The 23,811-nt window shown below is 45.4% G+C and overlaps 1 protein-coding gene across 4 annotated transcripts in view; it reads right to left on the reverse strand.

Moving 5' to 3' along the window:
- Nucleotides 1-5,819: 5,819 nt before the first annotated feature.
- APLP2 (amyloid beta precursor like protein 2) overlaps nucleotides 5,820-23,811 on the reverse strand; it is a 72,527-nt gene continuing 54,535 nt past the window's right edge. For 2 of the 4 annotated variants that reach the window (XM_032228723.1, XM_032228721.1), the window contains 7 exons: nucleotides 21,785-21,884; nucleotides 20,718-20,891; nucleotides 19,508-19,543; nucleotides 12,497-12,579; nucleotides 12,179-12,256; nucleotides 9,690-9,845; nucleotides 5,820-7,439 (listed from right to left, as the gene is read on the reverse strand). In XM_032228723.1, coding sequence (XP_032084614.1) covers nucleotides 7,338-7,439; nucleotides 9,690-9,845; nucleotides 12,179-12,256; nucleotides 12,497-12,579; nucleotides 19,508-19,543; nucleotides 20,718-20,891; nucleotides 21,785-21,884 — 729 coding nt within the window. In that variant the 3' untranslated portion in view covers nucleotides 5,820-7,337. The remainder of the gene's footprint in view (nucleotides 7,440-9,689; nucleotides 9,846-12,178; nucleotides 12,257-12,496; nucleotides 12,580-19,507; nucleotides 19,544-20,717; nucleotides 20,892-21,784; nucleotides 21,885-23,811) is intronic. The other 2 variants (XM_032228724.1, XM_032228722.1) reach the window with 2 other exon arrangements.

Raw genomic sequence — 23,811 nt, forward strand, 5'->3', positions numbered from 1 at the left:
AAGGCTCAACCGAGCAGCCTTTCGGGGCCTGCTCCCTTCCATCTCTGCTCTCCGGGTAGTGGCTGCTTCTCTCCGCACTGCTGGAAGAGCATCTTGTGCAATTTAGCAGCTGTGAGCCGCCGCTTTCCTCTAAGTCCCTTCCGGAAAGCGCGGCGGCACAGAGAAGCAGCAGCCATGTTGAATGCTGTGTCAGCTTTGGAAGCCATATTAACAGTAGTGGAACAATTTCATAATAAATTTCATGACAAGCCAGAGGTTCCTCCTAGGGAGGGGGAGAGGGGGTTAAGTGTATTTATGGACATTACATTAACCCCTTTTTTGGTGTTTTGTCTATTTCATTTTCCAGGATGTGGGTTTTTCTTCAAGGGGGCGGGACGCCTGTCAGCTTTGGAAGCCATATTAATACCGGAAGCTTCCATCCTGCCACATTCTTGTGTTTGGGAAATTAGGAGGGGGAATTTAGTAGAGGGAATGTAGTTCAACACAATAGCATTCTTCTTTTTGGTCATGGTATTTCTGCACTTGGAGGAGGAGTGGTTGAAGTGATGTCTCAATTTGGGACGGATTCGGATTGGACGACGTGATGGACTGATGGGTGCAGGGGATGAATAAATTGCTTTAGCCCAGGAGGGACATAGTTTGAGGCAGGGGAATGCAGGTGGAGGCCCAGGACAAGGCCAGAATGGGAGAATAGTGCATTCCCCAATTCAGCTCAGGTGAACAGTGAGCAGGTGGAGGCTCCGGGGGACGGCCTTAGCTGGGGAATGGTGCGTCCCTGGGCCCCGACTCGAGGCAAAGTGCGAACGGGCAGCATGCTTACTTTTGCTGAGCAGAGCGGGCAAGGCACGGAGGAGAGGCAAAGAGATTAGCTGGGCCATGTGGCAAAAGCAAGTTATATAGGGCGGGGCCAGCCAGTGGTGCGATTTGCCGGTTCTTTGAACTGCACAGAATCATTACTACCGGTTTGGTAGAACAGGTCCAAACTGGCTGAATACTACCTCTCCAGCAAAGTCCCAGCCAACAGTCTTTCAAGAGATCTCACAAATATAGATCTTTATCAGGCCTGGAGAGCTGCCAGGCTGATATCTTCCAAACGCCACTCTGTAGCAGACAATACTTGGCAAGAAGTCAGAAACAGATCTTCACCTGAATGAATTGAACTAATTGTCTCCTGCAAACTCCCCTCCCCTTTCCCTCCTCTTTATTCCCTATGGGAGGGGCCATTCACCATCCACCTGTGCCTTTACTGCCGAGTCGGCCCTTGTTCCTTAGCTGTTCCCTTCATCTGGCAGCGTTGCACATGCACACATGGGAACAGGCTCCAGCTGTTCTTCTGCCCCACTGATGTCTGACTCCGAAGGCAGCTGATAACTGTCCCCTCTCTGCCTCCAATGCAGAGCTCTCATCAGAGCCTTCCCCAGCCTCCAGGCCTGGCCCATGTTCCTCCCCAACCTCCTTACTGTCGGAGTCTTCTGCCAGATCCACTGGCTGCTGGCGGGACACAACAGCCGGATCTTATTTCCATATAGGCATTCAACCCTGGTGATTTCTTCCTCCCACAAATATTTATCTAATTGATTTGAGAGATTCAACTTGGATCTTGGCATTTTACAAATGCAATTATTTCTATCTCCTTAATCATCAAGTTGGTTACTCCGTTTTCCTGTTGTCAAGCAATGAATAATAGAAAAAAGAGATGCAGAACAATCTACGTTCCCCTGTCCATCTTTCTGTTTTAGATCTGATCCATAATTATCACACTCCAAAAAAACAGAATCCCTTAAGACCATTCCATGCTTTGAAGCTGCTTGGAGGAGTTTGATTAAATTCATAAAGCAAGCTTTCTTGGGAGGGAAACATCATTTGCAATGCAGGATAATTGCCAAAACAATTTTTTTTTAAAGTTGAAAAGGGGTGAAAGGTTTCTAGAAACACAAAGCCTAGAGGCACAAAATTAAAATTTTATTCTTTAGGGAAATTGTTGCATTGATCGAGTGGATTATAATTTCTTCGGATGTCTGGTGATTTCTTTGGTTTGAGGCCAGGTTGCCTCCAGCACTGCTTCAAAACCCTTTAGATATATCAAGGCAACAAAGAAATAAGCCGGCAGTTTGAAATTCAGGGAAAATGAGAATAGAGAGGAAAATTGTTGGCTTGGGTTCAAACCAAGCCAGCTTTCAACCTCAAAGGGACTGTGGGAGCAAGCTTCAAATGTGTAGATTGTAGATTGTTTATTTTGTGTCAGAAACGTCACAATGAAAAACAAGGCATACTACATGGCAAAAAATCAAAATATAAAATATAGGATGAAAATATGTACAAAGTAAACAGAACTGGCCCAGAAAGTAGTAACATTAATTGTGTTCTGTCGTGCTACCATGAAGTCCTCAGGTGTACACTGATCGGTGCACAAAGGACAGGGATACATATGTGTTATTGTCTGTATGTCACTACAATCTCAAAGAAAAGAAGCCACCGGATAGTCCCATTTGTTCAGGGTGTCTCTGGATCTTACTGTTGTGGCCTGTCAGTAGCCAGTGGGGCTGGCAGCAGATTCAGACAGTGAGGAGGTTGGGGAGGAACATGGGCCAGTCAGAAGGCTCTGAAGAGGGATCTGTGTCAGAGGCAGAGAGGGGGCCAGAGCCGTATGCCAGTTATCAGCTGCCTTCAGAGTCAAACATCAGTGAGGCAGATGAACAGCTGGAGCCTGTTCCCAGTCTGCGCATGCGCAGAGTTGCCAGATAAAGGGAACAGCTAAAGAACGGGGGTCGACTTGGGAGTAAGGCCACAGGTGGAGGATGAATGGCCCCTCCCAGAGGAAATAAAAGAGGAGTGAAAGGGGAGTGGAGTTTGCAGGAGACTATTAGTTCGCTTAATTGGTTCATGACTCTCTAAGACTCCTTGCCAAGTTCTGCAGATATTGGCCTGGGAGCTCTCCAAGCCAGATAAGGTCTGTGACTATAAATCCTCCCTTGAAAGACTTTGCTGGATGTGAATGAGCAGAATTCAGTTAATTAATAAAAGCGTTTTTTGTCGGGACAAGGAGTTTGCTTCATGCTCTTGGGAAACCCAGGTCAGAACACTTATTGTACCTGTGCGCAGTCTATTCAACAACTTCCATGCTTCCCAGCTTTTGTCAGAACCCGATGCCAGCTCTTCCATTGGTCCCATCCAGTGTTGGTTCTTTGAAGCTTTCCATAGATCCCGTTTCCTTTCAAATTCTTCAAAACCTCCAGATGGCAACAAAGGAAGCTTTCCCTAGATTTCAGGGGTGGTTGATGTATTAAGATAAGACCCCCATCTACCCTGGCATCCTTCCTCTCCATCTTCTTAATTGTAATCTTTACTGTTATTAGAAGCAGTTATTCTTTGTGGTCTTACTAGCTTGGCCACAAAGTCATCTGAAAAGGAGATGGGCAGCCAATCAAATCAAATCAAATCAGTCCTACCAAGGCAGAAGGGACATTATGTCGGGCAAATTATGTGGCTTGCATCCGCATCAATCAAGGGGCGTGGTGGCTCAGTGGCTAAGACGCTGAGCTTGTCGATCAGAAAGGTCGGTGGTTCGGCAGTTCAAATCCCTAATGCTGCATAACGGAGTGAGCTCCCGCTACTTGTACCAGCTTCTGCCAACCTAGCAGTTCAAAAGCAGGTAAAAATGCAAGTAGAAAAACAGGGACCACCTTTGGTGGGAAGGTAACAGTGTTCCATGCGCCTTCGGCATTTAGTCATTCCGGCCACATGACTACAGAGGCATCTTTGGTCAGCACTGGCTCTTTGGCTTTGAAACGGAGATGAGCACCGCCCCCTAGAGTCAGGAACAACTAGCACATATGTGCGGGGGAACCTTTAGCTTTTAGGAACCTTACTTTTTTCTCCATATCAAGCATTCCAATGTGAGGCACCAATAGAGAGGAAAAAGTAGATCTGGTGGTGGCAACAGGTAGCAGATTCGAGACAGGACATCCCCCCGCACATCACATTCCAGCCATGGAGCAAGAATGTTCATTTCAGCCCTTTCTGGTACATTAAAAGGCTTGTCCGCAGGAACTTCAGAGTTATTTGTCCCCTGCTATGCTCTGTTTGCCAAACGATATTTGCCTGTGCAAATATTATTGCATCCATTCAAGATGGGACTGACGCAAAGATCTCTATGGTTACCTTCCCGATTCGTTGTTTTTGGCATTTCAGAGACCCATTTCCCCACCCCAAATGTTGGTAGTTTTCAAGGACAGAAATCAATAGGCTGATGCTCACACAGGATGGGGAGCTCTTAAGTGTGTTATTTTGCCCTCGGGCTCTTCAGAACCTTTAGAAAGTTCTGCAGTGAGGCATGTTGTTCACTAAATATATGACTTTGCATTTGCTTGCTTGAGTTTTTCAAGAGCATAAGGATGTAAGAAGAGCCCTCCTGGATCCGCTCAAATAGTCTGTTCTACCAATGGCCAATCAAGTCCACCAGTCACCCAGATCAGAGGGTCTCCAACCTTTCGGACCTCAGGGACCACCAAATTCATAATTTTAAATCCAACGGACCACTAATATGATCTGCCTAATGACTAGCTGGGTGGGTGTGGCTAGATGGTCATGTGACTGGGTGGGCATGGCCAACTGGATGTCACTCATGTCGAGGGACGCCTTGCCGGCCTCTACTCGCCCCTCCCCTCCCAACCACTCATGGCTGTCTGCCAGCCCAGGGTCCTTAGAGCCCCAACAGGAAGCAGTTGTTGGAACTAAGCAGCTAAAAAGAGAGTGAGTTGGCAAAACAGCTGGCTCAGTTCAAATGGGATCTGACAAGAGGAGGCTCAGTAGAAGCACCTCACGGAGGACTACGAGCATAGGCTTTCCAAGCAGAGGGAAGATCTGTGGGAATGCAAGGCCAGGTACCAGCGCCTGGAGGCTCAACGGGCTGAGATGGTCAGCCAGTTCCATGACATGATGCTGTCCCACTGGAACAAGGCCCTCCATCTCTTTGTCACCAGCGGCGCTTCCCTCCAGCCTTCGCCCAAAGCCCTGCACCATGAGGCCGAAGCAGACTCCAAGTCAGAATTTCTGTCTCCCTCTGACCTGCTCAAAATAACCCCAAAGGGGGAGACTCCCTGCAGCAAAACAAACATTCATTGCACTTTAGCAAGAAGTGGTACCCTTTTGAGTGATCTTTGCTATCCTTAAAGATCCCAAGAGTAAGCTTGTAAGAGATCTGAGTATCGTCTTGCTTGGTAGGCCATCCTTTTCGTTATGCTTTTAAATATGTTTGTTTGAGCTAATAATGAAGCTTAACATTAGAGAGAGACAGAGTCAAAGAAACAGAGAGAGAGACAGAAAGACACAGATACAGAAAGGAGACACACACAGAGAGAGACAGACACACAGATAGACAGAGACAGAAAGACAGAGACAGAAAGGAACAGAGAAACAGAGACAGACAGAAAGACACAGACACAGAGAGAGAGAGAGAGACAGACATACAGACAGACAGAAAGAGACACACAGAGAGACAGAAAGAGAAAGAGACAGGCACAGATAGACAGAGACAGAAAGACACAGAGACACAGGGAGAGAAAGACAGAGAGAGAGAGAGAGAGAGAGAGAGAGGGAGGGAGGGAGGGAGGGAGGGAGGGAGGGAGAGAGAGAGAGAGAGAGAGAGAGAGAGAGAGAGACAGACAGACAGACAGACAGACTCAGGATAAAAAGAGCCCAAGAAAACTAGCCATTGTCCTTGAGTTTCAGGGGAAAGGGGAAGTGAAGGACTTCCTGGAACTCCAGTTTGAACACGAGTGACACTAAGGCGCACAGGGATAGATACCGGAATCAGAAACTGGAAGTTAAAGGAGTTTATTGATGAGTTTCCAACTTTTTCTACATTCCCCACAGACCACACCAGGGAATTTTGCAGGTTAAGTAAATCTGTGCATAGTGGGAAGAGAAATTATACCGGGGTGGGGTGGGGTGGGTGGGTTTGGAAGTGAAAAAGAAAATGTACACACAAAAAAAAAGAGTGGGGGGAAAAATTACAACACAGGTTTATCAGAACCTCGAGAATTTTTCTTTTAAAAAAAAAAACGCTGTGAGGATTAACACCAACTATACAGGCATTATTACAAAGACATGATGATTAATGGAACAATTCTTTTGACACATCAGTGCCCGGCGATTCCTTCCCTCTTGTTTCGCAAACTGTGTTTCCATGTGGGTGCATAACGCTGTGCGCAATGGCGAGCAGCGTTGTGGGTCCATTCTTCTTTCGCTTCTCCTTTTTGTTCAAGGCAGGACAGTGGCTCTCTTTAAATGCACATGCCTCATCAGCCTCAGCCAACTTCCTCAGGAAGACCCATCGGCCTTCCGAACCTCTAATGATCATGAGTTACCCTGAATGGAGGAGGAGGAGGAGGGGGGGGAACACACATTAACAAGAAAGATTTGCTTACATTAGGCAAGGCTAAAAAGGAGAAGTTATGCTGGGAGGGAAGGGCTGAATCCCAACGTCAAAGCTTCCAACTCTACAGCGAGGACTGGATTCCGAAAGCAAGGCAGGTGCGCCATCCTAATCTGCTCAAATCCTGACCCAATAATCCCACTACGAAGATCCTAAAACGAGAGAGCAGTTCCCCGCCTCGTCTTTAGAGGGGGTCTAGATTTTGGATGGGGGGAACCAAGCCACACAGCAGCAGAATTTGTACAGGTCACTGGCATCGAAGAATGTATTAAAGTTTTCCATAATGTTTATGAAGTTTGTTTTCTCCAAAATCCCAATGGGTGGAAAAGAAGTAAGGAGGGAGGGAGGGAGGGAGGGAGGGAGGGAGGGAGGGAGGGAGGGAGGGAGGGAGGAAGGAAGGAAGGAAGGAAGGAATCTTGCAACCCTACAAGCCAAAATGACCGAAGAGCCACTAAATTATTTCTTTATACAATGTGTTTGGGTACAAATACCCTGGGAATATGCAAGCAGAGAATCAGAAATAAAACAGTATTTCTCATGTATATTGAGAGCTTGTATATTAGACAATACAACAGCATTGGGATTTCTCATTAGATTAGGTTTCTTTAAAAAAAAAAGGAAAAAAATTACATCTCAAATATCTGCAATAGATCCATTTTTCCCATTTTACGCTTTATATATCATATATTGTTATATTATCATTTCCTCGCCCATTTGAAAAGAATGGAAATTGAAATTCTACAGTAGTAATTTAAGTCTTAAATGACCCAGGAACTCTGAATGTAAGGTGAAGTCCTCTTCAAGTGACAGTTGGTCAGTAGTTGATCCAAAACAATGGACTATTTTGGCCCTTTCTCCCCTAAACATCTGCTGGTCAGGGATGCAACCGTTTCAACACCCTTTAAATCTGCATCTGCTCCAGATATTTGTATGTTGGGTTCTCATAGCCATGATTCTGCATCTTGTTCAGATGCCTTTCCTCTGGAGTTAACATTGGGTCAACCTTTATGGGGACAAAAAGAAGAAGAAGAAGATGCTATCAGTTAGCCAAGAGATTATTTTGAGTAACAAAGAGTCTTTGCAATGGTATCAATACAAGAGAATTATTTGTAGCTCAGGGTTGTAGAGCCCTTGATGCTCTCTGCGATTATCTTGCCAACATTTCATTAACCAACTAGTTAACATCTTCAGAGCACTACCCTAGTTGTTGTGGCCCAGCAGGAGCCGTTGGAGATGCCACCAGACTCTGACAGCGAGGGGCCTATGAGTCGACTCTGGAGGACCCTGGACAGGGTTCCGACTCCGAGCAGGGCGCAGAGAGGCTGGTTGACCACCAGGAGGCACCTGAGCCTTGGACCAGTGGGGAGGAGACAAGGGAGAGTGAGCCGGATGCCAGCAGTGAGTTGTTCCTGGATGCTCGGCACCGAAGAGCTAATAGGCGTCAGGAACAGTTGCGCAGTTACAGGAGATAATTGCACTGAGCTGGTGGTCATTAGGCTCCTCTCCAGACTATAAAAGGACTGCTTGTGCACACGCCCCTCTTGCAGAAGTCAAAGCAAGAACTAATGTCGGAGAACATGATTGTGAGCTTGGCAGGCTGGACTGCTGCCAAGCCTTATCTGTGCTGGATTGCTGCCCCGGCTTATCTGTGCCGGTTTGCTGCCAAGGACCTGTCTGTCTGTTAATTAAATGCGGTAACTTATCTTTGGCTCGGAGTGTGCTTTGGTGTGGGACGAGGGGGGTCAGAACACCTAGTTGTGTAATGAAACATCTCCAAGAAAAACAACCAACCACACCAGATTTTGGAGATTAACTCACAAGAGCTTCAGCATCCATAACCCAAAAGGAAGTAGAACCCTAATGCTGCTTTACCATCTTTTGCATACGGATGCTACATAAATTAAAGAAATGACTCATAGCAGGGATTCATCACATTTCTAGACTGACTCCTGTTGCTCAGAGTTTCCAACAGGGGCTGTGTGCATGAACCAAAATATTTTTGCAGAGCTGGCAGTAGAGTCGGACAATGAGGAGGTTGGGGAGGAGCATGGGCCAGTCCTGGAGTCTGGGGAAGGCTCGGATGAGGGCTCTGTGTCAGAGGCAGAAATGGAGCCTGGACTGTCTGACAGTTCTCAGCTGTCTACAGAGCTAGAAAGCAGTGAGGCAGAGGAACAACTGGAGCCTGTTCCCAGTGTGCGCATGCGCAGGGTTGCCAGAAAAAAAGAACAACTCAGAAATCAGGGTCAACTTGGGAGTAAAGACACAGGTGGAAGGTGATCGTGACCCGTCAAAACCGCGCTTGACTAAGCCGCGCCCGATTAAACCGTGTCGCTGACGTCATCAACAGGGCGACAACAGCCAGTGCGGAGAAAGGGCGCTTTAAATAGCGCTTTGAAAGCAAGCCGATTCAACTTAAGGTAAGGGTTAGGTTTACGGTTAGCTTTAGGGTTAGGTTAAGGGTTAGGGTTAGGTTAAGGGTTAGGGTTAGGTTTAGGTTAAGGGTTAGGATTAGGATTAGGTTTAGGGTTAGGTTTAGGGTTAGGTTTAGGGTTATTTTTAGGGTTAGGTTCAGGGTTAGGTTTAGGGTTAGGTTTAGGATTAGATTTAGGATTAGGTTTAGGATTAGGTTTAGGGGGTTAATTTTAGGTTTAGGGTTAGGGTTAGGGTTTACAGCATGCTTCTGTCTCCGCGCTGTTGTCGCCCTGTTGATGACGTCAGCGACGCGGTTTAGTCGAGCACGGTTTTGTGGTGGAACCAAAGGTTATTGGCCCCTCCCATAGGAAATAAAAGAGGAGCGAAAGGGGAGGGGGCTTTTGCAGGAAACAATTTGTTTGGTTGGTTGTTAGATTCATTTCGGAAATGTGAAGATTTCTCCATGAATCTGAGAGACTCTGTGCTGTCTTTCCTTGCACAGCAACTCATTTGGACAATATTGGCATGGCAGCTTTCCAAGGTAGATAAGGTCTGTAGTCATAAATATTCCTTTGAAATTCTGTTTGCCAGGCCTTTGCTGAATGTGAAGGAGAGGAATTCACATTCGTTTAAATAAAAGGGGTTTTGTCGGGACAAGGATTCTGCCTAGGTCAGAATAAGTCTTAGGGGTTTCATGTTGAAAATTCATTTCCACGTCCCAGTTTGGAAAGAAGTGCCTTGAATCATATAATTCTCCAGCAATGATTCTACTGGTATTCTCCCCTAGCCTTGCTCTGCTCTACGTCCGGGTTTACGGGATGCATCTCCAGGCCCCTCTCACCTCTACAATCCCATGGCTGATGGTTCCATACTGCCTCTTCCTCAGCATCACCAAGCTGATGACTATAACCGTAGCTATGGCAACCGCTATCACCAGAAGGCCAATGAGAGCGCTGCTGCTGAAGCTGAAGTCGTCGCGCATAGAACGGTCCGTTTTCTGCAGGAGGGAGGACATAACAGGGAGAGGTTGAAGCATGGAAACCGACACAGGCAGACACGCATGAGAAGCCCTGTCCAGTACTGCAAGAAACATGATATGTGATAACGTGATATTCCTGCTCTGAGAGAATTGCACCACTCACTCCAGGTAAGTCCTCAGCTAACGGGCCATAACTGAACCCAAAATCTACATTGCTAAATGAGTTTTGCCCCATGTAATGACTTTTCTTGCCACATGGGTTAAGTGAAGCACTGCAGTTTAACAGATTGACAAGAGTTGGAAGGGACCTTGTAGGTCATCTAGTCCAACCCCCCCCCCCCCCCAAGCAGGAGACCCTAGACCTGTGTGTGTGTGTGTGTAGGATCCTACATGTGCCAGAGGTGGCACACGGCGCTCTCACGGATGGCATGTGAGCTGTCTTCCCCAGCTCAGTTCCGCCACCCATGCTCCATGCTGGTCTTTGTGTCTCTGCCAAGTATGTGCTTGCGTGGGGGACAGGGGCATGCAACAGGGCGCATGCGCAGAGCTGTGCGTGCATTGCATTTTGGGGATTTGGGCGTGTATGTGCACTTTGGGTACTCGGTCAGCAAAAGATTCGCCATCACTGCCCTGCACTATTTCTGACAGATGGCAGTCCAGCCTCTTCTTGAAAGCCTCCAGTGATGAAGCTCCCACAACTTCTGAAGTCAACTTCTGTTCCATCGGTTGGTTGTTCTCACTGTCAGAAAGTTCCTCCTTATTTCTAGGTTGAATCTCTCCTTGGTCAGTTTCCATCCATTATTCCTTGTCTGACCTTTGAGTGCTTTGGAAAATAGCTTGACCCCCTCGTCTCTGTGGCAGCCCCTCAAATTCATGTCTCCCTTGGTCCTTCTCTTCACTAGACTAGCCATGATGCCCAGATACAAATTAACAGAGTTGGAAGAGACCTTGTAGGTCATCTTGACCAACCCCCACCCAAGCAAGAGACCCTACACCATTTTTTGGCAGTCCAATCTCTTCTTTGAAGGCCTCCAGTGATGAAGCTCCCACAACTACTGAAGGCAACTTCCGTTCCATCGGTTGAATGGTTCTCACTGTCAGAAAATTCCTCCTTATTTCTAGGTTGTTAGATTAGTAACACAGTTGTTCAGTGAATCTGTTCCCCCCCCCACCCCCACTGATTTTGCTTGTCGGAAGGTCCCCCAGAGGGGACCACAGGCCACTGCAACCATCGTAAATATGAACCAGTTGCCAAGCATCCAAATTTTGATTACGTGACCATGGGGAAGTGTAAGTGTGAAAAATGGTCATAAGTCCCCTTTTTTCAGTGCTGTTCAAACAGTCACTAAATGAACTTAGAAGCAAGTTAGAACTAAGGAGAAGTTTCCTGACAGTTAGAACAATTAATCAATGGAACAACTTGCCTCCAGAAGTTGTGGATGATCCAACACTGGATGTTTTTAAGAAGAGACTGGACAACCATTTGTCTGACGTGGTGTAGGATTTCCTGCCTGAGCAGGGGGTTGGACTAGAAGACCTCCAAGGTCCCTTCCAATGCTGTTATACTATTCTATTCAACTGTTGTAAGTGGTTGACAACATCCAATATCCTTCTGGAGAAAAAGGGTGTCAACTCTCGAAACGACTCTAGCTGAAGCCGTATTTTTCTTGCTTCGTTTCTTAGTTGCCCTATTTTTTGGGGGGGGGGACTTATGGAACATAGAATGTTTTCCTCCAACATGCCAGACAAAACAACGATTAAGTCTCCTGAGAACCAAGGCCAAATGAACATGTTGTCAACCCTGAAGTTGGCTGAACTTTTTTTTCCTTTTTGTAATTTCCTAGGGAGGTTTTCTCTTCTCATTGCTTCAGGGTTCACACAGCCTGGAGCAAAAGAGACCGGGGAGGGGTGTGGGGCGGGGGGAATGTAGAGATAGCTGGAGCATTGTAGTCTAAATAAAATTCCTTCCCCTGGGAACCAAGGACATTCCCGCAGGTGTTCAGGAGGAGGAGACTGGGGTCATCTAGCAAGTGGACTATATGCTGATTGGACCATGTGACTGGAGATTCGTGTGTGTGTGTGTGTGTGTGTGTGTGTGTGAAAGTTTGACTTTTAATTGGGTGAAAAACCAGGGACTATTTAGAGCCAGTTTTTCACCAGGATCATACCAATTTGATATGTCCCAAATAAATGGTTCTTTGAGGAATTGCCTGCCTCGGAAGGGCCGTGTCCTTCACAGTTTTCAGGGTGGGCCAAATCTAAGCACCCCACGGACCTGTTCTGGCCTGCGGGCCTTGAGTTTGATGCCCCGGCTCTAACAGTAAATCTATATTGATGGCGATAAGACATACCGGAATGTCATCCCCCAATCCCCCAACTCTCTCAGGATTGAAAATCAATTCCTTCACATCGAGCGTCTCATCAATCACCTGAAAAGAATCACAAGAGAAGAGAATTTTACGAGGCGCTAACAACGACAGGAGCCATAATACTTTGCTTTTGTATGAAGTTCTGCCAGCGATTGCTACATTTGCTAGTTATCTTCAAGGGAACATTCTGACGCCCGCTTGACAATTTCATGTGCTTAGCAAAATCCCCAAAAAGCTGAGAAAGCTTGGTGTTGCAGGCACAAGTTTTCTCGTGCAAATTTCCGTGCAAAGGAGGCCTACCACGTTCTCATCCAGCTTGCTCTTGCTGTTGATCACTTTCTCTTCTGCTCCGATCAGCCCGTCTAGATCCACCAGGCCAGACCCTGCACGGAAAGAAATTAGGCTTGACATAAATAAATGAACACGAGATCCAGCCACAGCAAAAAATAATAATAATAATCATTTTTGTCTATGCAACTACATGAATAGCAAGTTTCGTTTTCTTAATGCGCATGTCACAGGGATGCCAAATGTTAAGACTAGAGCAGGGGTCGGCAACCTTAAACACTCAAAGAGCCACAAAGGTCCTAAACGGAAACCCCCCATTCAATTATGGAGCTAACCAGTTCCCCACCATAGAGTTTCCTAGCACGGCGTCCTTTTTCCTCTGCTGACCGGAAGTCCGGTTCCCCCACCATAGAGTCTCCTCCTAGTGTGGCATCCTTCTTCCTCTACTATCCTAACCGAGAGCCCTATCAATTGTGGGGCCGACTGGCGACAGGGAGCTGCAGCAAAGGAATGAAAGAGCCACATGTCACTCCAGAGCCGCAGGTTGCTGACCCCTGGACTAGAGAAACGGAATGGACAATGGTGAGGGGATTGTTGACCAGATTACACGATGAAAATGGAGGCGACTCAGAAGGTTCAAGGATTACCTGTCGCTTCTTACTAACTAGCAACAACAGTCCAAACTGATTTTTCTGTGGAAGCTGTACTTTCTCCTCTAGGTGTAACTCGTTGATGGAACCAAGACGCAGGTAGTCCTCGCTTTATGACCTTAGCAACCGTACAACCAGTCCCTTAGCAACTGTTTGAAGTTACAAAGGATCCCTCAAAAGGTGTTTACCATATTTTTCGGAGTATAAGACGCACCTTTTTCCCTCAAAAAAGAGGCCGAAAATCTGGGTGCATCTTATACACTGAATACAGCATTTTTTGCCTCCCGAAGCCCCGCCCCTTCACCAAAATGGCCGTGCGGAGCCTTTAGGAGGCTTTCCGAGTGCTCCTAGGGGCTGGGGAGGGCAGAAATGAGTGAAAAACGGGCTGTTTTTTGCCCGTTTTGGGGGGGCCCATCCCTCAGGAGCACTCTGCAAGCCACCTAAAGGCTATTCATGCCTTTTGAGGGGGGCAAGGGGCCTGTTTTTGTGAAAAACGGGCCATTTTGGGAAGGTTTGTAGAGTGCAAAACCCTTTTTTTTAAAAAATTTGCCCCTTCAAAACCTTGGTGCCTCTTATACACCGGTGCATCTTATACTCTGAAAAATACGGTATGTCCTGATTTCAAACTTCCAACCACTGCAAACCTCCTGGTCACATGAAATGCATTTTAGGCAAACAGCTTGCCTCCTTCGCCATTTGACGTGACTACGGTTTTTGACGTTTTTGCCTGTTTCTGGCATTTATTTCTGGTGTTTGGCAAAAAAAAAAAAAACACCCCTTGGATAAAATGGATTTGCTTAACAACTGCTGTGTTCACTTAACAACTGCCATGTTTGCTTAACCCATCAGAGCAAAAAAAAGTCGTAAAATCAGTCACGGTCTTATGGTGACTGTCAGGAGCAAAAGATCAGATCCACAGGTGAAGGTTTAACTCAGGAGTCGGCAATTTTAAACACTCAAAAGAGCCATTTGGACCTGTTTCCCCCAGAGAAGAAAACACCGGGAGCCACAAAACCCTTCCCGAGCCTGACTGTTTCCTGAGTGCCCCCAAAACCAGCATATGTATTTGAATTAAAGGTTCTCTTTTCTTCTGAAACTTTTCTTTTCTTGGATTTATCCATGGTTGGCCTACTGGGGGTCGAAAAGCTCAATAAATTGACGGGTGTCGCACATTGGCGGTTGTGGCACATACTTTTAGCGACAGGGAGCCGCAGCAGAGGGATGAAAGAGCCGCATGTGGCTCCAGAGCCACAGATGGCTGACCCCTGGTTTAACTAAACTGCTAATGCTACAGACAGGAATAGCCTCAACTAAAGGTTTAGTACAGTCACGGCAAACCTTTTTGGCAATGAGTGCCCAAACTGGAATGCGAGTGCATGCACGCGTCAGAGCACCAGAAACCCGAAGACCAGCTGGCCGGTGCACGCATGCCTGTTTTTTGGCCATTTTTCTGTTGTTTTTAGGCCCAAAGCAGCCTAGAAAATGTCCTGAAAAACAGCCCGTTTTTAGGGCATTTTTCAGGCTGCTTTTCAGGCCGTTTCCCACTGTTCTGGCACCCATGAAGACCAGCTGGCCAGCGCGCATGTGCATGCCGGAAACCAGAAGAGCAGCTCGCGATGGGGCGTGTGCCCACAGAGAGGCCTCTGCGTGCCACCTCTGGCATGCGTGCCATAGGTTTGCTGTCACAGGGTAGGTGCCTGCTTGGATTTTGATGAGGACCAACGGAATTGACCAAGAGAAGTTGGACTTAGTTCCCTTGTGGCTATGTAGGGATTCTAAGCTGGTCCCTCTTTTGACTCCGCCCCCAGGTTCTTCTACTCCTCCTCCTACAGTGATCCACTTAACCACCGCAACAACTTAATTCCTGGCTCAACTGAGGTCTTAACTCAAGGACTATCTGCCCAATCCTTTGGTGTTGTCCCTTTGCTGTATTCACGGCAGTACCAGCCCTTTAGGCACCCTGCAATCTCAGCCTATCTGAAGAACAAGCCTGGAAGTCATTCCAGAAATGCTGCTCGTTGGAGAAGTTTTAATTTTGTTTCTCTCAGACGCCTGAATAAAACCCTGGATTGGTTTCATAGGGGAAGAGAATGAAGTTCCAGGTATCAGTCAATTAAGCACCACTGAAGCTTTATATTTCTCCACTGGTTTGGACAAAGCTTGGCGGCACTTTTTCATGCAGCTGTTGATAAAAATAGGATTGCCAACATGATTGGAAATGTCCGATGATAGATATGATGGAAGAGGAGGAGGAGGAGGAGGAGGAGGAGGAGGAGGAGCTACTTTATATGTGGTTATGGAGGAACCAAACCTCCACAAGTGTTTTCATGTTGTAAATTGTTTGTCCTCCCCCCCCCTTTTTGAACTGTGAGCCGCCCTGAGTCCCCCCAGGGAAAAGGGCAGCATACAAATAAAGTGAAAACTAAAACTAAACTAAACTAAACAATTAATTCAAGATTAATAGCAGAAGTAGTTGGTGCTATCTTCAAATCATCCCAGATTTTCACAGTCCTGAATATCAAAGTCTTGCTCCATCTAATGCGGAGTCTTTGTGTACATACACATACAAACACACACACACACACACACACACACACACACACACACGTACATTTGTGTGTGTGTGTGTGTGTGTGTGTGTGTTTGTGTGTTTCTTTCTCCAGGCAGTTTCAGGAGTCAACACAGATCGAAGGAATCAATCAATCAGTGTCTATTAGACATAACACTGTCTTTGGAAGCATCTCCCCCTCCCCCATTCTTTTTAATTATTTTAAAGTGCCAAAGCAGACTCAAGGACATCTGCTTCTACTGCTTATCCCTTTGAAATCTCTCTGAAGTCTTTAAAAACACTCCTTCGGATTCCAAACATATTCGGAATTGCCCAGCTTGCTTTCCAAGGCTGCCATAAACCACATTCCCCCACCCCCACCCCCCAAAGTCAAAGCTTCCAAAAAAAGAAAAAAAAAAGAAAACACCTCCTAGGCCATCAACCAACAATCAATCCTCAGCATTCAGCTTTATGCTTTATCTGCATAAGGACTGCACAAAGACTCTAAATGGGTACCATTAGACTAGCTCACCAGCCTTAATTGGGCTGGTGCTCAGAGGGAAAGCTCTTAAGAAAAACCAGGCAGGCCAAGAAAGAAACAGCAGAAAGCTATAAGGAAATCAGAAGGGGGGGGGGGGAGAAAAGGAAGAAACAGCTCTACCGTTTTAGCTAAAGTGAACTAGGAAAAATCCTTCTTGCTATTTACTAGCCAGTGGGATGGAATTGCTTCCACTTTTTACAAGAGATAAATAGACAGAGGAAAAGAACACTGCATTTGTCTTAATAATTTGGTATTTCCTAATTAATCCCAAACCAAAAACCCTGGTTTCCCTGAAAATAAGGCCTCCTTGGATAATAAGCCCAATCGGGCTTTTGAGCGCATGCACTAAAATAAGCCCTCTCCCCCCAAAATAAGCCCTCCCCGAAAATATTGCAACACAGCAGCAGCCATGAGTTGACCACGCTCGCTACCTCCTGCACCTCAAAAATAATAAGACCTCCCCGAAAATAAGGCCAAGCGCTCATTTCGGGGAGCAAAAGAAGTATGACCCTGTCTTATTTTCGGGGAAACACGATAATGAGCCGTTGTTTTTTAATCTTATAGATTTCCCAGGGCTGCCCTGGGTTCCACAATTTTGACATCCGTGGCTATTAGAATCAACACGACTATATACATGGAAGAATCTCTATGAAAGTCAACTGAGTAATTTCTGACGGGCAACACAAATCCTATTAGATTCAAGATTCAACTTCTCCCCTAGGTACGTTGTTGTACTTTTTGTTATGAAAACATTCACCTGACGGGGTATTCCAAAAGAATCCAGTAAAATCGAGAACAAGAAGAAGTAAGAAAACATGGCCACTTACAGCACCATCAAGAATCGGAGGCTGCACATCGGCATTTTCGTACCAATCACATTCACTATTGTGAACATTGTGCAAATATTAATTGTACTAAGTATAATTCAGGGACCACTAATAGGATCTGCCTAATGACTGGTTGGGTGTGGCTAGGTGGTCATGTGGCTAGGTGGGAATGGCCAACTTGATGTCACTCACGTTGAGCCCTTGCCAGCTTCTACTCGCCACTCCTTGCTTGCCCGCCCGGGCTCCTTAGGGCCCCCAACAGGAAGCAGTTGTTGGAGCTAGAGAGTTGGCAAAACAGCTGGCTCAGTTCAAATTGAATCTGACCGAGAAGGAAGCTCAGCAGAAGCACCTCACTGAGGACTATGAGCATAGGCTTTCCAAGCAGAGGGAAGACCTGCAGGAGTGCAAGGCCAGGTACCGGCGCCTGGAGGCTCAGCAGGCTGAGATGGTTAGCCAGTTCCAGGCCATAATGCCGTCCCACTGGAACAAGGCCCCAGCTCTTTCCCACCAGCAGCGTTTCCCTCCAGCCTTCACTCAAAGCCCCCCACAGGAGGCCAAAGCAGACCCCAAGTCGGAATTTCTGCCCCTCCGACCCGCACAAAAAGACCCCGAAGGGGGAGACTCCCTGCATCAACAGAAACATTTATTGCACATATCCAGCCCAGGGCCATAGTTTTAGGACCCCTGATTTAGTGCAAAATAAAAAATGCAAATAATTTTTCTGAGGACCACCAAAATTTTCTCGCAGACCACCAGTTGGTGACCTCTGCTATAATTCTGTAGGAATTTATCACCCAGCCCCCTCCCAGAAAAATGAAATATTCTAGGAAATATTGAAAAGGCAGAATATTTCTCTGGATGTGAAAAGAAACATGTTTTTAAAGACAGAATGGCTGCCTGCAGCTTCCTGCCCATCCCCGCTTTGTCAATGGGCCATTAAGAAGGCCAAGCTAGTCCCTTTACAAGACTTCTCCACTTCAGCTCCCCGGGGATGGGATTAAGGCATGATAATATTGGCCCTTTACCCAACTCGCCACATGGCATCTGAGAACTCAACCAAACCTGGATTCAAAACGCAGCCTAGAGAGTTGTCCCTGCAGGGCCCCATGGGAGTCTGAAAACCAATCAGAATACAAGCTCAAGATCAAAGGCCAGAGAGGGGATAAAACCAGGGACTCAGCATCTCAGTCATTCCTTCTCCTCTTCTCCACCAATATTGAAGCATGTGATCCCCTGTTCAGGGCTCAAGCCATGTGACCCTGTCCAACAATAAACAATCTTTCCAAGCAGCCTCCATGTCTCCAGTGTCTTTTTCCCCACTTGGAGCTGAACCCAGAAAGACATTTCTGACATCAATTCATTCACTATTTGGGAATTACAGGAGCTACGAAACAATGGAATGGGGAAGCCTGACACACATCTAATTCCAGAGATCCCTTAATAGGCTGTGCTGTTGTTTTTTAAATCTACAGTATAAATATTTTGACAAATAACAGTGAACTTCCTGAAGAGCTTTTTAATAGTATTAAATCATATTAATCATGTTCTCCCACAGGTTGAAAATCTTACTCCATGAAGTCCAGCCCCGTTCTTTCAATAACATCTAATGCTTTTTTTAAAAAAGGCTTTTTTATTAATATTCCAAAAGATGAAAAGTAGACAAGCGAAGGAAAAAAAGGTAGAAAAGAAGCAAAAAGTAAAATAGAAGTGCAAAGGGAAAAAAAGGAAAGATAAAAGTGCAAAGAAGAAAAAAAAGCAAAGAAAAATATTTAAAAGAATGGCTTCCGATTCTCTTTTGCTAGAGAGAGAATATCTGGGATATAGATGAAAAAATACATCCAATCCTTATTCTAAAATTGACAAGAGTCTACATTACTTCTATAATCCCATATAACAATGTCTAATGCTTCTCACACCTATGCCCATATCCATTCCAAGTTAGTTTATATAGATTTACATAATTCTAATAGCTTACAGATTTTTTTCCCCTCTTCAGGAGTTCTAAATATCAGCCCTGTTTAAATTCTCCTTATAAACACCAATCTAACAAAGTTTACCCCATGGCAAAGAAGGGAGGAAGAACACTGCTGTAATAAAAACAGCATTTTAATCTTGAAACTGCACGTATCCGCTCCAAGCCAATTCAGCCGGCATCTGATCCCAAATAGCTGCTTCAAAACTTCAGAAGGCTCTAATCACTATTTAATTACTTACATATCATCAGCCTAATGACATTTATCGTGGTCATATGATCTCTAAATAGTTCAGGGGCCACCAAATTGACTTCTACGGCATCAGGGACAGCGGCTAACGCAACCTTGGTTATAGAGGCAGGAGGGAGGGAGGGAAGTGAAGCTGAAGTTATGAAACACAAAATTAAAAGGGATTAAAATCCACTCAAAAGGGGGAAGGGTATGATAAGAGAGCGCATTTAAAAGGGATCAAGGGAGAACCAACCTTTTTTCACTGGATGGTACAATTCCGGCTGAGAATCTATAGCAGGAGGGAAAAAACAAGAACAAAAAGAAAAGAAAAGAAATAGCAGAGAGAAAGGAGATTAGGAGGGGAGAAAAGAAAAAAAAAAAGGCTCGTGTGCGATTTCCGATTTAGATTCTGGAGAACATTTACATCAGAGATTAAATTCAGGTTCGGACTTCTTTTCTGCCATCCCAATTTATGAACCCCAGGAAACTAGGAAAATATATTTATAACTAGCTGGATACCTGTGCTTCACAACAAAACTATGTGATCGGGCTATGCAGGAGAAATTCGGTTTACAATCCTATTGGTTCAGGACTGGCCAGTGATTGAAACACCTAAGGAATATCGCTCCCGCCGCCTTGAGTCCGGAAGCAGTGGAAGGCGTAGACATTTTGGTGAGGTACTAACTTTTACTACTGTAAGGAGCCCCCGACCACTCCTGGGTGAAGGAGTGGAACCTCTGCCAGTTTGAACTGAGGTAACGGAATGTGAGGCAACTGGCAGTTGGAACAGAGTTCTTTTCAAGTGGGGAGGGAGAGTAGAATTCCTTAGCATCGGAGCGTGTTAATTACTGTATAGGAAATACTGATGATCTGATGGTCATTTTGAAAAATCCTTTCTTAACAAGCACCTAGAAACCAAGAGGAACATACGTGCCAAATTTCAAGTTTGTAGGCTTTACCGTTCTGGAGATTTTGTGTTGAGTGGTATTTGTCTTTTACATATATAGATAAACTCATAGCACACAGGCGTTAAACTCGTGATGTCACGTCGTCATGTGACGTAGCTCGACTTTCTCCCCCTTCGCTTAACTGGGGGTGGGGGTGGCCAGCGTGTGACGCATCCAGGCCGTGGGCTGCGAGTTTGACACCCCTGTTATAACATAATCAGCAGACAATACTGAATTCTCACCATGAGTTTTAGGGTGCGAAGATGGGAAGGCCAGCTACACATAGTACAAATATGTATCATTACGAGAATCGGCAACTTGCATGAATCAAGCCAGAATGCTAAACTCAAAAACATCTCAATCACCAAGTGGTTCTTCATCAGAATTTGCTCTGAAAAGCTCTGGCAAAAAAAAGGCTTGTCCAGAACAAATCTGAGACCAAGTTTATTCTATTTAAGTAGCTTGGCTCCGATGGGTTCAGGCCAGTTACGGTACAGCACTACAGTTTTGACGTACCTTCACTTTTGGAAGAAGCTGGGAAAGTTTTCACCTGGAATGGACGGAAAGGTTTATCATCAAAGAGCGGCGAATCTTCACTTTCTTCAGAGCTCACGTGGTCATCCACCGGGGATTCAGAAATGGAAGAAGTAAACTGGTCCATATCGGTTCGCTGTTCTTGAAGGAGCTTATCTATCAGAGACAATCAAGGGGGGAAATCTTGGTAGTGCCAGGTAACTACAGTCGTGGGGTTGGAAGGAACCTTTGAGGCTCCGGGATTGGGCGGCCTATAAATCTATTAAATAAATAAATAAAATAAACAAATAAAATAATCAAAACCTCTGCACAGGACAGGAATCACCATAGCGACACAGATTTACTTAGTTTTAAATTTAGAAGCTGTCTGGCTTCAGATGACTCCAGATGGGCTTCAATTTAGTAGCTTTCAATAAATTTAAATAAGATTTAAAATAAAATCTCCAGTAATGGAGCACCCGCAGCGCCAGGAAAAATTCACAGCTCACTCCTTCCTTCCTTCCCCTTCCTTCCTATTGAATACCTGCCTTTTTAAGATGTTGCTTCCCAAAAAAATCTAATTCAACTTCTTGCATTTGTTATCATTTCTAATCGAGTAAGAATATTACTTTTCTTTCACTAAAAACAAGCACGCAAAGGATTGATAGGGCTGGGGAAGTGAACAAGATCTCAAGGGCAAACCCAACCGTAGCTAATCTAATAAAAAGGATTGTGCCAAGAGGAGAATGGAGGCAAACAGGTAAAAACCATTGATAAAAAGATAATATTTGTAGCTTAGGATAGAACTATGGGGTCCTTCGTGCTCTCTAAGCTGGGTTTTTTCTTGCAGGCGTTTCATTACCCAACTAGGTAACATCATCAGTGGTAGAAGGGAGAGGGATTTGTGCTCTATTTATCTTGCTTTGCGGGTGTTGAGGAGTGTTCTTGATGGGTCCTTGATTTAGACTGTTATTTACTGTTAGCTTGATTGTTTGGGTTGGTAGTTCCAAATTCCAGGAAACAAAACCCCAATCGAGAAGCCAGCATGAAGGAGGGTCAAAAATACTCACCAATCTCACTCTGGATTTCTTCAGCCACGTATGGTACTTTGTACAGCAGCGATAAACTTTGATTCATCCTGTCCTCTATTACGCGGAGGTGTGTCATCACCTTTCAACAGAGGGCAAAGTTCAAATAATGTGTGCATCTGTACTACTTAGATTAAAACAATACACCGAGTGTGTTAAGGCCCCATTTATAGGCTGCATTGACATCTATGGCCACAGTTTTACTTGGCAATGGCATATACATATTCTGTAATGTTTTAATTCTTTTATGGTTTAATGTTTTTATGATGTTCCTCACCCAAAGTCATTGACTGAGATGGGCAGCCATAGAAATTAAATCAATCAACCAATCCTCATGGTTTTAGTGCTCTAGAACCCATGTTATAAATTATGTTTACATAAAAACATAATTCTCCCATAGACAATTCTATCGTACAGTTTTTATTTCGTTAATCTGAATCATGCTACAGTCCAGGGTCAATTTTTAAGCCAACAAAGGTTACAGATTCAACTTGATTTGTTGCAACGGGACTCCACAGTTTAGTTGAGTTGAGTTGAGTTTATTTATAGGCCGCCCTTTTCCCTGAGGGGACTCAGGGCGGCTAACAACTTGTATGGGAGGGGAAGACATACAATAACATAAAAACACAATGTATAATTAAAACCAAGCAACATTCATATAACATTCGGGTGGGGGCGGACTATGGTCTTTACCCCCAGGCCTGGCGGGATAGCCAGATCTTGAGGGCTGTGCGGAAGTCTGAAGGGTGGTGAGGGTACGAATCTCCACGGGGAGATCGTTCCAGAGGGTCGGAGCTGCTACTGAAAAGGCTCTCCTCCGCGTAGTTGCCAGCCGGCACTGTGTGTTCTTATTATTTTATCAGCTCTCGAGGTAACTGTATTTTAATTTTCATTCTTTGATTTTTATCCACCACAAGGTAGATAATGTGTCTGTGTCAGTGGTGGGGTTCACTTACCTTCCCTACCGGTTTGCAAATGTGAGCGTGCGCGCCCCCCTCCCTTCGCTCACACAACCTTCTGCGCATGCGCACCCGCCTTCTACGCATGCACAGAAGGTTGTGCATTGTGTCGGGACAGATGGGCGGATCCTCCCACAACCGCCACTTCCGGTTTGCCCGAACCGGCTGAATACCACCTCTGGTCTGCGTATATATGTGTGTGGGCAAAGACAATGAGGCGTAGTAGACACATTGTTGAGATTAGTAGTTTTCTGCCTACAACAACTTCCCTTTTTAAAAGAATTGAAGCTATCTAGAGATAGCAATGATACGCGGGTTTCTATGTTTGCCCAGCTGAGATCTGGGCTTTAAGAACAGATATCTCCCAAGCTAAGCGATAATTATTCTTTCAAAGAAGAGTAAAAATAAAGCATTCTAAAAATATGCTTTTGTCTCCAACCATTGATCTGGGGACTGTGCTCAAGCTTTGATTACACGGGGAGTAATGTTTAACTTCGCCACATAATAGAAGGACACAAAAGCAGAGTGGTGTTTTCAAGGGACATTTCAGGCCACAGGGAGAAACAGCCTATTAAAGAAAGAAACGCTGGCATTTTTTTTTGTTCCCGGAGAGATTTGCTGGGATGAAAACCTCAGGTGTGGTTTCCTGACCACACAAGCCAGATTCCTGTTTCCTCCTGAGGCACATAGCTCAAGGCCTTCCTATCTTAAAATGTATTATCACTCTACAACTGGCCAGCCTCAACCACTCTCAGATTGCTAACGACCGATCCTTAGAGTACGAAGGACCGGATGACTGAAATATAAATTCTTCCATTCCCCGACAGTTAAGTTAGAACTGAAGAAGCTTCTTGGGTAAGAAGCGAAAAGTTTTCAAAGTGGGAGACGACACCCAAATAAGTCCAGTTGCCTTTTGGAAAAAGCACCTTTGGGATAACCGTGACCTAGATGGTTGAGAAACTCCATAGAAATCTCCAGTAATAGCAACAGCACTTTTACAATCCTCTCTAAGTGGTTTACAGAGTCAGCCTATTTCCCCCAACAATCTGG

The sequence above is a fragment of the Thamnophis elegans genome, chromosome 13 (genome assembly GCF_009769535.1).
Source record: "Thamnophis elegans isolate rThaEle1 chromosome 13, rThaEle1.pri, whole genome shotgun sequence".
In the NCBI taxonomy this organism is placed as follows: Eukaryota; Metazoa; Chordata; class Lepidosauria; order Squamata; family Colubridae; genus Thamnophis; species Thamnophis elegans.